We start from the raw sequence: 14,250 nt of genomic DNA, 5'->3' as shown, positions 1-14,250 counted from the left end.
GCCACACATGCTTCCAATTTAGTTCTCCCAGCACAGGTTTGCTCAACATCGTGAGGGGAAAATTCAACCCTATGTCTCTTGGTAAAAGGTTACAGATTACCTATACTGAAACTACTTGTCAACAGAAAAGGATAGTGATAGTTGGAAATGCTGTATCAAGGATGCAGTAATCACTGGTGCTCCACAGAGATGTCCTCTAGGTTATTTGATGCCTGCACTATATGTGAATCATATCAAGAAAGCCATTAGCAGTACAAGCAGACAATTTGCTAGTGCCTTTAAGCAGTTGTTAAGCAAATAGAAGTGTGCTAATATTTTGAACTAATTATACTTATTAAGTAAATTGGTTGAAAATTGGCAGATACGCTATGGGCTGAATGTTCAGGCCCTGCAGATGTCTGGAGCCGCTGTGGATGAAGCTGAAAAGTTGAGGCTGACCGGTATGTTGGCTTCCTGGCTTCCCCACCCCATTCCTGATTTTGGCCGGCGTGGGTTCTAGGTTTTAGGAAGGCCACCCACTTCAACAAGGAGGGGCAGGAAGTCAGCCTCATTAAGAGCCTTGTTAAGTGTAGGTAATGGAGACTGACTGGAATCTTGCAGTTGGCCTCCAGTTTCCCAAAATGATGCGGGGGCCTGATCAACGGTCTGGAAGTGGGCACCCTGCAGTAGGCTGGGATGTTGGCATGCCTGGCAGGCCTACAGGCCTGTCTGGGTGGGAGTACAGCCAAAGGCCATGCTATAGAGGGGGTCATTCCCCACCCGCTGCCATCCCCCACCATCCCTCCCCTACCATCTCCCACAATGGTTGATTTTTGTATTTTTCTGTTAAATTTTTTAAACTGACTCAGAGGACATCTTCCTGTTGAAGCACCCTCCCAGTTACTTATCTTGTCCCGCAGCCAGGTGCTTTTGAGTCTGGAAGGCCCCTGATTGGTCCTCCAACGTCGAGAGACCACACACCATCTTTAATTAGATCGGAAGCCTGTCGCCGTACTAATTAAGAGTTCACCCGCATGAAAATCTTGACTTTAATCAGTTTGGGATCCAAAATAGTCCAGACTCCTGTTTCCCGACTTTGTAGAGAAGATTCAGTGTGAGTAAATTTAAGGTAATATATATAGGAACTGGTTGGAAACATTTGTATAACGTGAAAGAGGTCAGCAGAATGGCAGGATTGGGTTAGCCTGAAAACCCACCAGAACCCCATGAAGGGGTACTACCAGTTGAATTTTATGGATGGTAGTCCAGCCAAATTAATTTTAAACAAAATAAACTAATAGAATATCAAAATTAAATCAAAATAATGGGGCCTGGGAAATCCAAACAAAACAATGGCCATTTTTCATGGAAGAAGCACATTGAGATATTGCATGCTTGTGTTGAATGGGCCCCTGGGTGCACATTATGGCTTTGAACATATGCAAGTATTTGGAGGAATCATGGATCTGTGGATGGCTGATTTGGCCAAACCCAATAGTTGGCCCATCAGTTGGTCCTCTATAGATTTGTCCTGTGCGCCAGATGACCAAAAACAACAGGATAGAGCCAAAACCACAGAAATAAATAAAGAGCCTCCTCAAATCATGGAAGCACAATGCAGCAGCTTGCTTTGCAAATATAGATGGAACATGGAATAATGTGAAATGGCATGCATTAGAATGGATGGGAAAGGAAAGGGATTTGGTATGATGACTGATCATATCCAAAAATTATCTAGCAGAATGAAGTAGTTAGCAATTAAGCAAATTACGTAGTTGGTCACATCTGAGTGGTTCTGGATACCACATCAGAACATTTATAATGGCTTTGCAGAGGTCACTAGAGAGAGCAAATCTGAAGTGTGTTACGCAGTTTCAATCACCCTAAAAAGAATAAGTAGACTGGAATAATCTTAGAGGTGAATAATGAGGATAACTGAAGGTTTCAGACTGTTACAGAGAAACATTCAATTACCTGAGCCTATCTTCACTGAGAAAAAAACTAAAAGATGTGATATGAGTCTTTAGAATAATGAAACGTATAGAGATAAGGTGGAAGGAAGCAGACTATTTTCCTTTGACAATGAGCAGAACTTGAAGGTACCAGTTTTTTTTTTAAAAAAACAAGTCTCAAACGCAATTAGAAATTAGAAGAATCTTTTGCCACAGGATAATGAATGTAGTCCAGAGTTTCAAAGTTAATAAAAAAAAATAATACTGCAGATGCTGTAAAAATATAATACTGCAAATCTGAAACAAAAGCAGAAAATGCTGGAAATACTCAGCATCTGTGGAGAGAGAGAGTTAACGCCTAAGGTCGTGACCTTTCAACTCTTCTGATGAATGACCTGAAATATTTTAACTCTCTCTCACTCTCTCTCTCGCCGCAAAAGATACGAGACCTCCCAGTCCAGCATTTTTTAGCTTTTAGATTAATTGTTACCTTTAATGAATAAGTTAGATTAATACTTATTGAGGAAAGTGATTGAGAGTTATGTAGATATGATGTAGATCTATATAGATATTGATATCATTATATATAGAAGATTGTTTGAGCCATTTCAAAAATAAAAAGAGTAACGAGGTCTTTTGTGGGGCAGGGGGAACCTCATGATTGATGGAGTTACGCACTGGCTGTGGAATATTCTCCTTGGTGGGCGCATAATTCTTTCTTCTTCTAAACTGTCTCCTGTCCTTCGGTTCTTAGAATGTGTGAGGCATTCTTAACAGTACCTATTGGACTGAAGAGGATTTTAATCTTAACCTCTTTTGGGGCTATCCCAGATCAATCATCTTCACTTGAGTTTAAAAAAGCCATTTCCTGCAGACACTTCTTTTGGATCCAAGCAAGTGAACTACCTCTCCCCCAAGAAATATAACCATCAAGAGATACTACCTTCTTCCAGGTAGCCATTTGAATAATTATCAGCTAGGTATAATTACTTGGAGGTCTCTCTTCAAAAACTGTGCCTCCCCACTTCAGAGTGTACAAGAGAGGACGTTCTTAAAGCTGCATACGGAATACTATGTGAGACGTTATACTTCACTAACTTATTTACAAATTTATTAAACAACTGTAACTTGCAATACACTTCAAGTGGATAAGTACATCACAGCATTAAAGATTATAGAAAGATGGAAAACAAAATCTTAGTTCTCATATAGAATCTAGTATTTAAAAAAGCTCTTACTATGCTTCAGACCTGTCTCAGAATATCCATCAAATACTTAAAGGAAAGTGTAACCTTAAATCCCTGAGTGTTTTAGCTATCTGATGAGCTGGGCACTCTGGGAATATTGCAGGGACTCGCATTAAAAGTGTCCAGCTCTTCAGCAGCCTGAGAAGCATTGACATATAGATTTCTATTCAACATCACTGTTTTAACTGACTAAAGGCTTCTATCTTATAGTCTATTGAATTGAATTACATCATCTATAGCAACTGTGGGTGTTACCTCTTTGTGTAAACTCCTCCCCTTTTTATAAGGCTATATCGTATCTCTTATTGATAATTATTTGATTGTTGAGGATTGTCATGTTATGTGAACATTGTGAGCGTTTATCTGGCCAATAGCTGTTTGCAATTTCTTTCAGTCGCAATGACTATAATAACTTTTATTTGTTTCTTATTTTCATAATTTGTGTTTCATAAAAAGGGACTAAAACCTTAAACATTGTCCATCATGAGGTCATCAAGCAGCCAAAGCCTTTCTCTTCAGTTCAGCAAAAGTTGAAGCTTGTAAGAGCGATATGCAATATTCCAATTAAGTTGATTAATGATTTTTAATGAATTGATAATGATCTAAGGAGGTGTTCTGCACCATCTAAAGCCAATGTGTGATGAATCCTTCTTTTAAAATTAAAACACATCAGTGTGCCCTTTATCAGAGATTTATAAAGTTGATCCCGGTATATTATGTTATCCTTTTAACATTTCTTTTATTAAAAAATGTCATTTAGAACGTAGAATAGATGGGACTTAAAATATTCTATTTTTTCTGGAATATTCCTGTGCTGTGGTATCTGTGTCCTTTTTGACCTTTGTGGCAGCCTGTACCAGGCTGTAATTTATATTAAAGGGTTTGGAAAAGTTCCACCTGGTGTGTCAGATTCAAAGATATCCCCATGTTGTGCAAAGGCTTCTGGGTAATGTATGTTTGCCTTGTTTAACACAAGTAACTATTTATTCAATTATGAGGTATAATGTCCCAATTATATATGAATTCTCCCAATTATCTAGAACATTCCCAATGTTTCTAGTTCCTGCTTTCCACTCTCTTATTTTTATCTTTTTCTATTTCCTCAAGTCTGTCTTGTTGAATCGAATTGCCTTGCAAATTCTTTTGTGATGGCAAAATGATTAAAAGACTTATCCAGATGAAAATCCCTTGAATGGAACAGTAACCGGAGCTTGGTCATCTGATGAATGTGTAGTTCTTATGCTACAGTATCGTGAATAATAATTGTCTTTCCCTACTTCAGGTATCCTATGTAAAAGCCATTGACATCTGGATGGCTGTCTGCTTACTCTTTGTCTTCTCTGCACTATTGGAATATGCAGCTGTTAACTTTGTGTCTCGTCAACATAAAGAACTACTGAGGTTTCGCCGGCGAAGGCGCCTGCACAAGGTAGGGGCTAGAGAGATAAGGACAAAAGACCCTTTCCACTATATATGCACTTAGTTAGTTAACTAGAGAGGTAGTGACAGAGGACTGCTTATCATCCATATACACACAAACAATATGAACCCAAGGTCAGGAACAAAAATAATTTCTAGGAGATGTGTGGACTACAATTTGCATTTACATAGCACCTTTAACAGGGAAAAGTGCCTCAAGGTACTTCACAGAAGACTAAACAGACTAAAATTGATGCCAAGACATGGAGGAGACATTGGGAGAGGTGAATTAAAAACTTGGTCAAAGAGCGGTGCTTAAGGAGGATGTAAATGAAAGAGAGATGGAGGGGGTTCTAGAGCAAAGGGCCTGGACAGCTGAAGATGTAGCCCCAATGGTTGGATGAAAGGAGTGAGATATGCACAAGAAACTAGAATCAGAGAAACAGAGGGCAGAACTTTCTGTCCCACGACTAAGTCCCGTGGCAGGGGCGGGAGTGACGAATATTCCCTGCCATAGAGGCTGGTGGGAATTTGCACCATATCATGTGATACTGGCCTAATTATGCAGTCGGGGGTTTCCTGACGTTTTCGCATGGCATGGCAGGGTGGGGTGGATGGCATGCATCCCACAGTCATATCTAGGCGCCATATTTATAAAGCACCCGGACATCAACTTACCCACCATTAAAGGAGAAGATCCATTTCCTGGAAGGTCCTGAAGTTAGAAGATCCACATTGTAGATACTCCACCCACCCACTGATGAATGTGTCGTTCCAGGATCCAGGTGCTGGAGGCCTTCAACTTTCTTTCTGATCTCCACGAGGCCCCAGGCCTTCTTGCAGGTAAGTCCAACATGTACACGCCACATTGGTCCGGACATGTTCCAGTCAGGCCTTCATCTGCATCCCGTTAACAAGATGCAAAACTGTTTCACGCTGGCCTCTGGCAGGAATGCCGATCAGTGCATTGCCCCGCCCCCCTCACCCCCACCCCCACCCACCCACCTGCCATTAAACCCGCCACAGGGGGGACTGGAAAATTCCGCCCAGAGTTCTTGGATTGCGTAGAGCTGGGAAAGATTACAGAGGTAAGGAGTGATGAGATCTTGAGGATGAGAATTTGAAAAGTGTCCCTTACCAAAGGATGTTTACTACTAGAAAATTAGCATTCCCTATGTAAGGGAACATTCTTTACTTGAGAGTGGATAACTATTTGCACAAGGAGGAAAGCATCTCTAACTTAATTTACAAAGTCAGGAAAAATTATTACTGATATTGAACTTGTGGTTAAATTATGTAGGCCTAAACTCAGATCATGATGGAAAATAAAGTATGTAAATCATGGTATTGGGGCTGCTTTATTACTCATATACCCATAGTGCTAACCATTATGACTCCATATCACATTCTCTTTTCTTTCTATTTTGTGGCAGGTAGGAGTAAGTATGGTTGATGGAGGTGTATCTTAATTCATTTAATGTCCAATATATGTGCTTATCAAGATGAAGGTTTCAGCATTAGAGAACTGAATTCCACTATACTTACATCCATTGTCAGCATCAAGCTTCCGCAGGTCATAATCAGAAGTAGAATAAAACTCCCTTCACTTAAACTCTTCAACCCAATTTCAGAATAGCACCCTGATTCTACACCACCATATCCTTTCCTTTTCCAATCTAGTCATTCTTGCGGAACCTCTGTAATAAAAATACTTGCATCTCATCACACCTTTGCACAATAAATTATTTTTGTTGTGCAGTGATTGATTACGTATATAAATACAACAGCCATTCACTGTTAACAGCAATGTGATTAATGACCACTTGGTTTTGGCATGATTAGGATTTCTAATTTAAGACCAGCAACACTGAACTATGGGCAATTTTGTGCAGAATTTTACAAAAGCTGGAATGAGACTCTTCAATGCCACTTTGCATAAAGTTTTTGCAGTTGCTAATGAGAATGCATTTCTGCCCCATCAGTCTTGGCCAGATGAAATTCCATGTAGCAGAGGAGCATATAAACTAGATCATCCAGTCATCCTGAGTATTCCATTATAATACCGTACAGATACAGTGTCTCAAAACCGGCAAACTCAGGCCTGAGTCTCTGCTGGATTTTGGATCTTGCCAGTTTTCTGAGAAAAGAATCAGAACCCTAATTCAATTAATAGGAGACACATAAAATAAAGTGAATATGGTTTTATTAAAATTTGAATAAAGAATACACAATACTGAAGAAATAACATTTGAAAAAAAATAAGATAAGTAAGGCTGTTGAATCGCCAGGTCTGGTGGGGTCAAAGGTTGTTCAGAGGGCAGGGTAGCCAATAACTAGTTTGATGTGCCAATACAGCACATAGCCAAATTGGCCCAGTAGGTTATTTCGCTCATTTGATAACAATTAAAACTGATGTATGTCAGCTTATAAAAATGTCCGGTTTTTGGAAAACTGGTTTTCAGGTAGCCACATTTGAGACACCATACCTGTAGAGGGGTTGATTTAAAAGGGAGCTCAATGATTGTCAAGGCAGCATTTGACCAAATGTGGCATCAAAGAGCCCTAGCACAATTGAAATCAATGGGAATCAGGGGAAACACTCCATGGGTTGGAGTCATGCCTAGGACAAAGGAAGATGGCTGTGGTTGTTGAAGACCAATCAACTCAGTTCCAGGGCATCACTGCAGGAGTCCCTCAGTGTAATGTCCTAGGTCCAACCATCATCAGCTGCTTCATCAATAACATTCCCTTCAAAATAAGATCAGAAGTGGGGATGATCGCTGATGCACAATGTTTAGTACCATTTGCATCTTTTCATATACTGAAGCAGTGCATGCCTGAATGCAACAAGACCTGGGCGACATTTAGGCTTGGCCTGGTAAGTGACAAGTAGCATTTGCACCACACAAGTGCCAGACAATGACCATCTTCAACAAAAGAGGATCTAATTATTTCCCCTTGACATGCAATAGCATTACCATCATAATGACATTCAATAGCATTACCATCACTGAATCACCCACTATCAACATCCTGGGGTTACTATTGTCCATAAGCTTACCTGAACCAGCCATATAAATACTGTGGCTTCAAAAGCAGGTAAGAGCCTGGGAATTTGTAGTGAGTAACTCTCACCTCCTGACTCTCCAAAGTCTATACACCATCTGTAAGACACAAGTCAGGACTGTGATGGAATGCTCTTCACTTGCGTGGATGAGTGCAGCACCAACAACACTCAAGAAGCTTGACACCAACCAAGACAAAGCAGCCTGCTTGATTGGCACCCCATCCACCACCTTCAACATTTACCTCCTGCACCACCGGCTTACGGTGGCAGCACGTGTAACATATACTAGATGCACTGCAGCAACTAGCCAAGGGTCCTTTATAGTACCTTCCAAACTTGTGACCTTTATCTTTTAAAAGGACAAGGACAGCAGATGCAGGAAAACACTGCCATCTGAAAATCCCCCCTCAAGTCACAAATCATCCTGATGTGAAGCTATATCGCCACTCCTTTACTTTTGCTGGGTCAAAATCCTGGAGCTACCTTCCTAACAGCACTGTGGATCCATCTACACTAGATGAACAGCAGTGGTTGAAGAAGGCAGTTTACCACCACCTTCTCGAATGCAATTAGGAATAAGCAACAAATGTTGGCCTTGCCATTGATGCTGTCATGCCCTGAACAAAACAGTCGATTGGAATCCCAGTGCAGTGCATCATCTCGTCATGAAAAGTAGGTTTATTTTGGAAGCCCTTCACACACTGAGTTCCCATCTGTGATTCAGAAGGCAGGTACTAAGCAGAAATTAGGGATAGGTATATCTCTGGTCACTATGTGTGATGTGAGAGTAAATGCATTTGGTGAAGATCTCTTGTATTAATATTTATACCTAAATCACAAACTAAAGGACTGCATAGATATTTTGTGGCTGCTCTATCATTCAGTTGTGAAGGGTTGCACAGACATTGGATCAAATTGGTGTTGATCTTGCAGGAAATTAATATTCTCATTCATCTGGCACCTGCTAACATCTTTCAGTAGAAGTCTGTGGCTTGTGCTTCAGGCCTGTCACAGTTCCTTAAAGGGAAGGTTGTTTTGTGGACATACCATACAAACAACATACATACATTGTAGAATGCAAGTTGTATTGAAAGGTGTCTCTTTGAGCCAACATTGTAACACTTGTCACTTCTTTTAACAGTTGTAGGACTGAATATGTCAGTGCACCTAAACAACAGCCACTAACAACAGCTTACATCCGTTTTGCCAACATTTGCAAGCACCAACATGCATCAGAAGACTCCGTTAGTAAAGTTGAGAAGGTAGCACTAAAAAGGCACAGGATATGTCTAATGACTAGCAACTGCTAATGGCAGACAAAGAGCAGCGACATCGTGGAAACCATTTTTGTTTCCTCTTACATTAGGAAATTCAGCAATTGAGTGACATTGGACAGTCTGGTCCTAGTCAATGATACAGGAAAGGAAATAGCTAGCTTCGCTGACTGAAGGACCAGAACTTGACACTTACATCTGTGGTCAACACATTGGCAGATAGTTCAGAGGGGCCCCTCTGCCAGCCTAGTAGAAGATGCAGTCCAAAAAATTGAATGTAACTGTGTCTACCATTGAGGTTCAAGTTGAGTGCAGGTGCCCAATAGCAGATGAAATTGACCTGCGAGTTGTCCCATGATGAATTGAAGCCTACAGAGTCAGTACCCCATGGTCACTGCCAGGTACATGTGATAGGTACAGCAGATGTAGTTGCTGGCATGGCAAGTTTTGTCCATCTGGCTGTGGTGCTTGCTTGCTAATCATCTTGGCATGTTTTATTTCAAACAGTGCACATAAAGAATGAAATGTTGTCATTAGGCTGCTTTCCAAAAGAAACCTAGCATTAAGCTAATATGGGCTTGCCAAAGAGCACTGCTTTTGACATAGCTAGATGCAGCTATTTCCAGCTAGATGCAGTAGCTCACTGTGAGGTAGAGAAAACATTGATATTCTGGGGAAAAGGTGACAGATCTCATATTCTTTAAGGGTGTTCCTCTTCCTCAGAACTGTTGTAAATAGTTTCTTTTACAGTTTCTTTGTGATATCATGAGCAATAATTCTGCTGCTTCTGTCATTCTGCAAATCTTCAGTTCTTGGCCTAATCTGGGTTGAGGTGAGGGGATGGAGGGGCAGGGTGTGGTATTGGTGTTGGAAATCAAACAAAATCATAAGTTGGCTGACTTGGTCCCTGATTTTGGTTTAAAGGGTGGATTGTTGCAGAGTTGCAGTTGCAGAGGCACCTGCAGTCAGTCAGAGTCTCCATATTGATTCTTCATTTTAAGAGTCACTGACCTGAGAGCAGGGGGCTTTCCAAAGGGGAAGGGAGAAGAGGAGAAGCATATTATCGGAGATTCAATAATTAGGGGACAGATTGCATCTTAAAAAAGCAGGAATGAGGGTCCGACCTGTTATGTTAACTATCTCATGCCAGAGTGAGGGACTTGCAGCCATGTCATAAAAGGATATTGGAAGATCCAATCATAGAAACATTGAAAAATCCTTCAAAAATACTAAGTCCTGGTTAGACTACACCTGGAGTACCCTGAGCAGTTCTGGGCACCACACCTTAGGAAGGATATATTGGCCTTTAGCAGCTTGGGTTTACCAGAATGATACATGAACTCCAAGGGTAAATTACATGGAGTGATTGCATAAACTAGGGTTGTAGTCCCAGGGTTTAGAGGGTTAAAGGGTGATTGATTGAAGTTTGCAAGATATTAAGGGGAACAGATAGGGTAAATACAGGAAATTCATTTCCATTGCTTGGGAAGTCAAGGACTGAGACATAGTCTAAAATTTATAGTCAGATCTTTCAGGAGTGAAATTAGGAAATATTTCTACACACACAGATTGGTGGAAATTTAGAACTTTTTCCATTCACACTAACTGATAACATGGTGATCATCACCCAAGTTCCAAGTTTATCCGGTGAACTCATCTTCTTCATCATGTAGACTCTTCCCTTTCCACACTCGCCTGCATCCCTTCTCTCCAGTACTGCTCATGTCCTGGCCTGATTGCAGCCACCAGCTATATTGTATCCTGGACCTCAGTACCTTTGAAGTTTCAAGCTCTTTCTTTGTCAAAAAATAAGCCTTTTGGCCACTCCTCCTCCTTGACTGATTGCTACTTTCCATACATCCATCCCCCACACCCTTTTCATTCCTCAATTCCATCAGCCCTACTTTCTTGCAATCCAGTCTCCAATGCAGCTATGGATACTCCTGCCTTGACCTCATATAATTCCTGGTCCCTCATCATGGCTCTGCCATCTTGAGAGTATGTTCCACTCTTTACCACATCTGACCCCCAGCTGCTCCTCACTTCCCTCCTCCTCTATCTCAGAGCCATTGTCATTCCTACCTCTGACTTACTCTCAGGTGGACCAGTTTACCTCCGCTTTCAGGCGAATGACTCAACTCCACTCAACACTTATCAAACATCCTGTGAACTTATCAACTGCCTCCTAAGCATCAGCCTCTAGTGCTGGATATTCTGGTATGGGCTTCTCCATGATAAAAGAGTTATGAATGGAGCTAAACACTGCAATTTTAAACAAACAGTCCCATACCTGACCTCATGATGGAGCATGATGAAGCTATTGGAGGGTGCGAGGAGATCCCAAAAATGGTGATGAGACCCTCCCAATCATTCTGGATGATGTGAAGAAGTGGCAAAGTTCCTTCTTTGGGTCAGAAGGACAATTGACTACCAGACAGAGAGTCCACCAGGCACAAGAGGCAATCAGCTGGCAGGTCAACATAATATGCATTCTGCACCGCATTTGGGAGGATATGCTGATGACGGTGCCCATTTTGAACAGAAATGCCAGAGTAAGCAATGTAGATCAAGGTAAATGATATGACACTGATACATATAAATACAATTATCATTCACCTTACATTGATGGATATAGGAAGTTATAGCTGGTGACCCTGTTTGCTGATTTGTTTTACCAATGAGTATTCTTCACCAATCTGCCCAGTAACTTGCTGGAAATAGATGACAAAAAAGAGATATGATATTATTTCATGAGTGTTACAGCAGGCTGCAAAAGGCAGGATTGCTTACTACTAGCTAAAATTTTTAAAAATGATTGTTAATCAGGGAAAAATCAGTGTTTAGTGGGGCTCAAATGGGCGATATACCAGGGAAATTGCAAAGGAAGCAAGGCCTGGTTGATTTTAAGATTGTTTTGACCACAGCCGGTGTTAATTGCTGCACAACCAAATCCCAGAGGGAGATTTGGCTCACGTGCCATAACCATTTCTTTTGTATCCTGAAACCAAGAAGAACTCAACAGTAAGAGGTCCAGTAACACATTTGGGAGTTTAAAAAGTAAAAGTTTTATTAACAAAGAACTAAAATAAAACTTAAACACACAAGATTACAGTTAAACAATTAAGGTTAATCTTACAAAACATTCCCCCAAAAACACTCTAATTGGTCAAACCCACAACTAAACACCTTCCGGGAAACACTCCCTTATAAATTTTTTACTATGAAATCCAGTAATACCACACAAGGCAAACTTCAATAAAAGTATACCACATGACCTTTCCCTCTTCTGCTCTGCGGTGGAATTCATTTCAGAATAAAACTGCTTGCTGCAGCCCAAGACTTTTCTGGCTTGAATGGATGAGTGATTCAAATTGTTTCCTCCTCTAGCCCAGTGCTCCAGCTATCTCAACAGCTCAAACAGCTGCAGCTATCTCCAGCCACCTCCAGCTTAACAACTATCTAGTTCAACAGCTATCTCTAGCTTAACGGCTATACGCAATAACTTTAAGTACCTTTTTTCTCTTTCATCTCAGTCCTATTGTTTTCACACCGCTTTGAAACTCAAACCCTTAAATATAAGATCTTTTGTGCTTCCATCTTGTCTTTGCTTTTGGGTCAAAAAATATCATAACCCTGTTACTTGTTTACTTATGAACTCCTGCAAGATGGACCATTTCCTTGTTACCTCTGACTCCCCTTTGATATTCAAACGACCTCTCAACTTATCAAAAAATGCAAATGTTGGATCTAACCTATTCACTTGTCCCTCAACTTAACACCTCTATCCTTTTCATGTTTCCAAACCTCCAAACAATCTGACTCCTATCAAACTCTTGCCCAGGTTGATTAAATCACACACACACACCCAGACACCCAGCCTTCTCTACAGAAAGCACAATATTCCCCAAAATATTTTTTTTTAAAAATCCATTCACACAAGATCCTGATCTCGCTTTAATATTACACATCTGTCTCCTGTCCAACAGCAACAGGGATTGTGCCTAGGCTAGTGGGTGGGAGCGGGAAATAGAGCAGGAATTGGATACTGCCAGAGTCCCAACAGGATATCCTCTGACATGAAGAAAGTGATGGTGCCACTGTGGTCATTCTCTGCAATCTGTTTTTCAAAAAGAGGTCTCAAGCCACTAGGGAGAAGTTAGTTCTGCAGACCTTCACACTGACCTCAGCACTCTGTGACCCCAAATAATTTCAAGCATGCATCAGCGCAGACACATGTATGATGGTTCTAGTAGGTTTCATGATGGAAGATGTGATCAGATGCTGATCACGGTTGCAGAAGGTGCACAGATGCTGGTTTAAGAAGGCACAATTGTTATTCACCTTAGTTGCTTTATGACTCTGACTTCACAAAATCATCAGCAAAATTTAGTGTATTTCACCAATATGCAGTGGCAAGTAAGTCAACTGCCTCAATGTATTAGATGATGGAAGTATAGATATCCATATCCCATTACCAAGTTGGATATGCCCTGATGCAAGAGTTCCACACTCTGCAGACTGCAGGGAATATCTCAAGCATCCAAAATGTAAGCACAGTTGGAATATCTACAATGCACCCACTGATGATGTTGAGGTGCTGAACTCAAAATCCCACCATTTTATAAAGCTTGGTTTTGAGGGTCACGGACAACCAAGGAATAGACTTAGAGCCTCTATATCATTGCAATGATTTCTGCTCTCAGGGATCAGCAGCTGCAGTCAGGACTCTGCTCCATGTTAAAATATAGATTGGCAAGATGGCTCTCAAGTTGCCAGTCTCTCAGAAGTAGGTGTGCCTAAGCAAGTGACAAGATGAGCAAAGTAAAACTACATCTCCCAAAGCTGTAAAAGGGCAAACTATTGCAAGTCCACAGGCAGGCCCAGAATGACCTACAATACATAGAGGCAGGCAAACAATGGCATCACAAACAGCTTCTAGGGCATACACTGAGCAAACACCTACTTAGTTTTCCATCATGTATCGTCTAGGGGTAGTACTTTAGTAGGAAGAGGGCAGACATAGTGCAAGTGAACAAAGCAACAGCATATTGCATAAAACAATGCATGGAGACGTTATTAAAATCAAATGATCAATGCAGTAAAGATCAAAAGGAGAACATTTAGTCTAATGCAAAAATATAAACCACAGTTAATAATTAAGCAACTCTAGTTAAATGATAAAAGTCTGCATTCTGTCTGTGTGAAGGGCTCGAGGAAAACATTGCTGATGAAAGCCCATCACATTCTGCTTTTTAGGGAACTGGCTGAGTGCCACTTTCCCTTTAATCTTCCACTTCATCGTGCATTTCAAT

General features: G+C 40.9%; 1 protein-coding gene across 1 annotated transcript in view; it reads left to right on the top strand.

The window, feature by feature from the left end:
* The window catches only part of glra1 (glycine receptor, alpha 1), a 149,419-nt gene that overhangs the window by 100,078 nt on the left and 35,091 nt on the right, over positions 1–14,250 (top strand). Inside the window, exon 8 of the mRNA XM_041193832.1 lies at positions 4,461–4,607. Within this exon, the coding sequence (XP_041049766.1) occupies positions 4,461–4,607 (147 nt within the window). The remainder of the gene's footprint in view (positions 1–4,460; positions 4,608–14,250) is intronic.

Source organism: Carcharodon carcharias, chromosome 8 (assembly GCF_017639515.1).
Source record: "Carcharodon carcharias isolate sCarCar2 chromosome 8, sCarCar2.pri, whole genome shotgun sequence".
NCBI lineage: Eukaryota > Metazoa > Chordata > Chondrichthyes > Lamniformes > Lamnidae > Carcharodon > Carcharodon carcharias.
The sequence above is the reverse complement of the archived record's forward strand: the minus strand, read 5'-3'. Positions and strand labels throughout refer to the sequence as shown.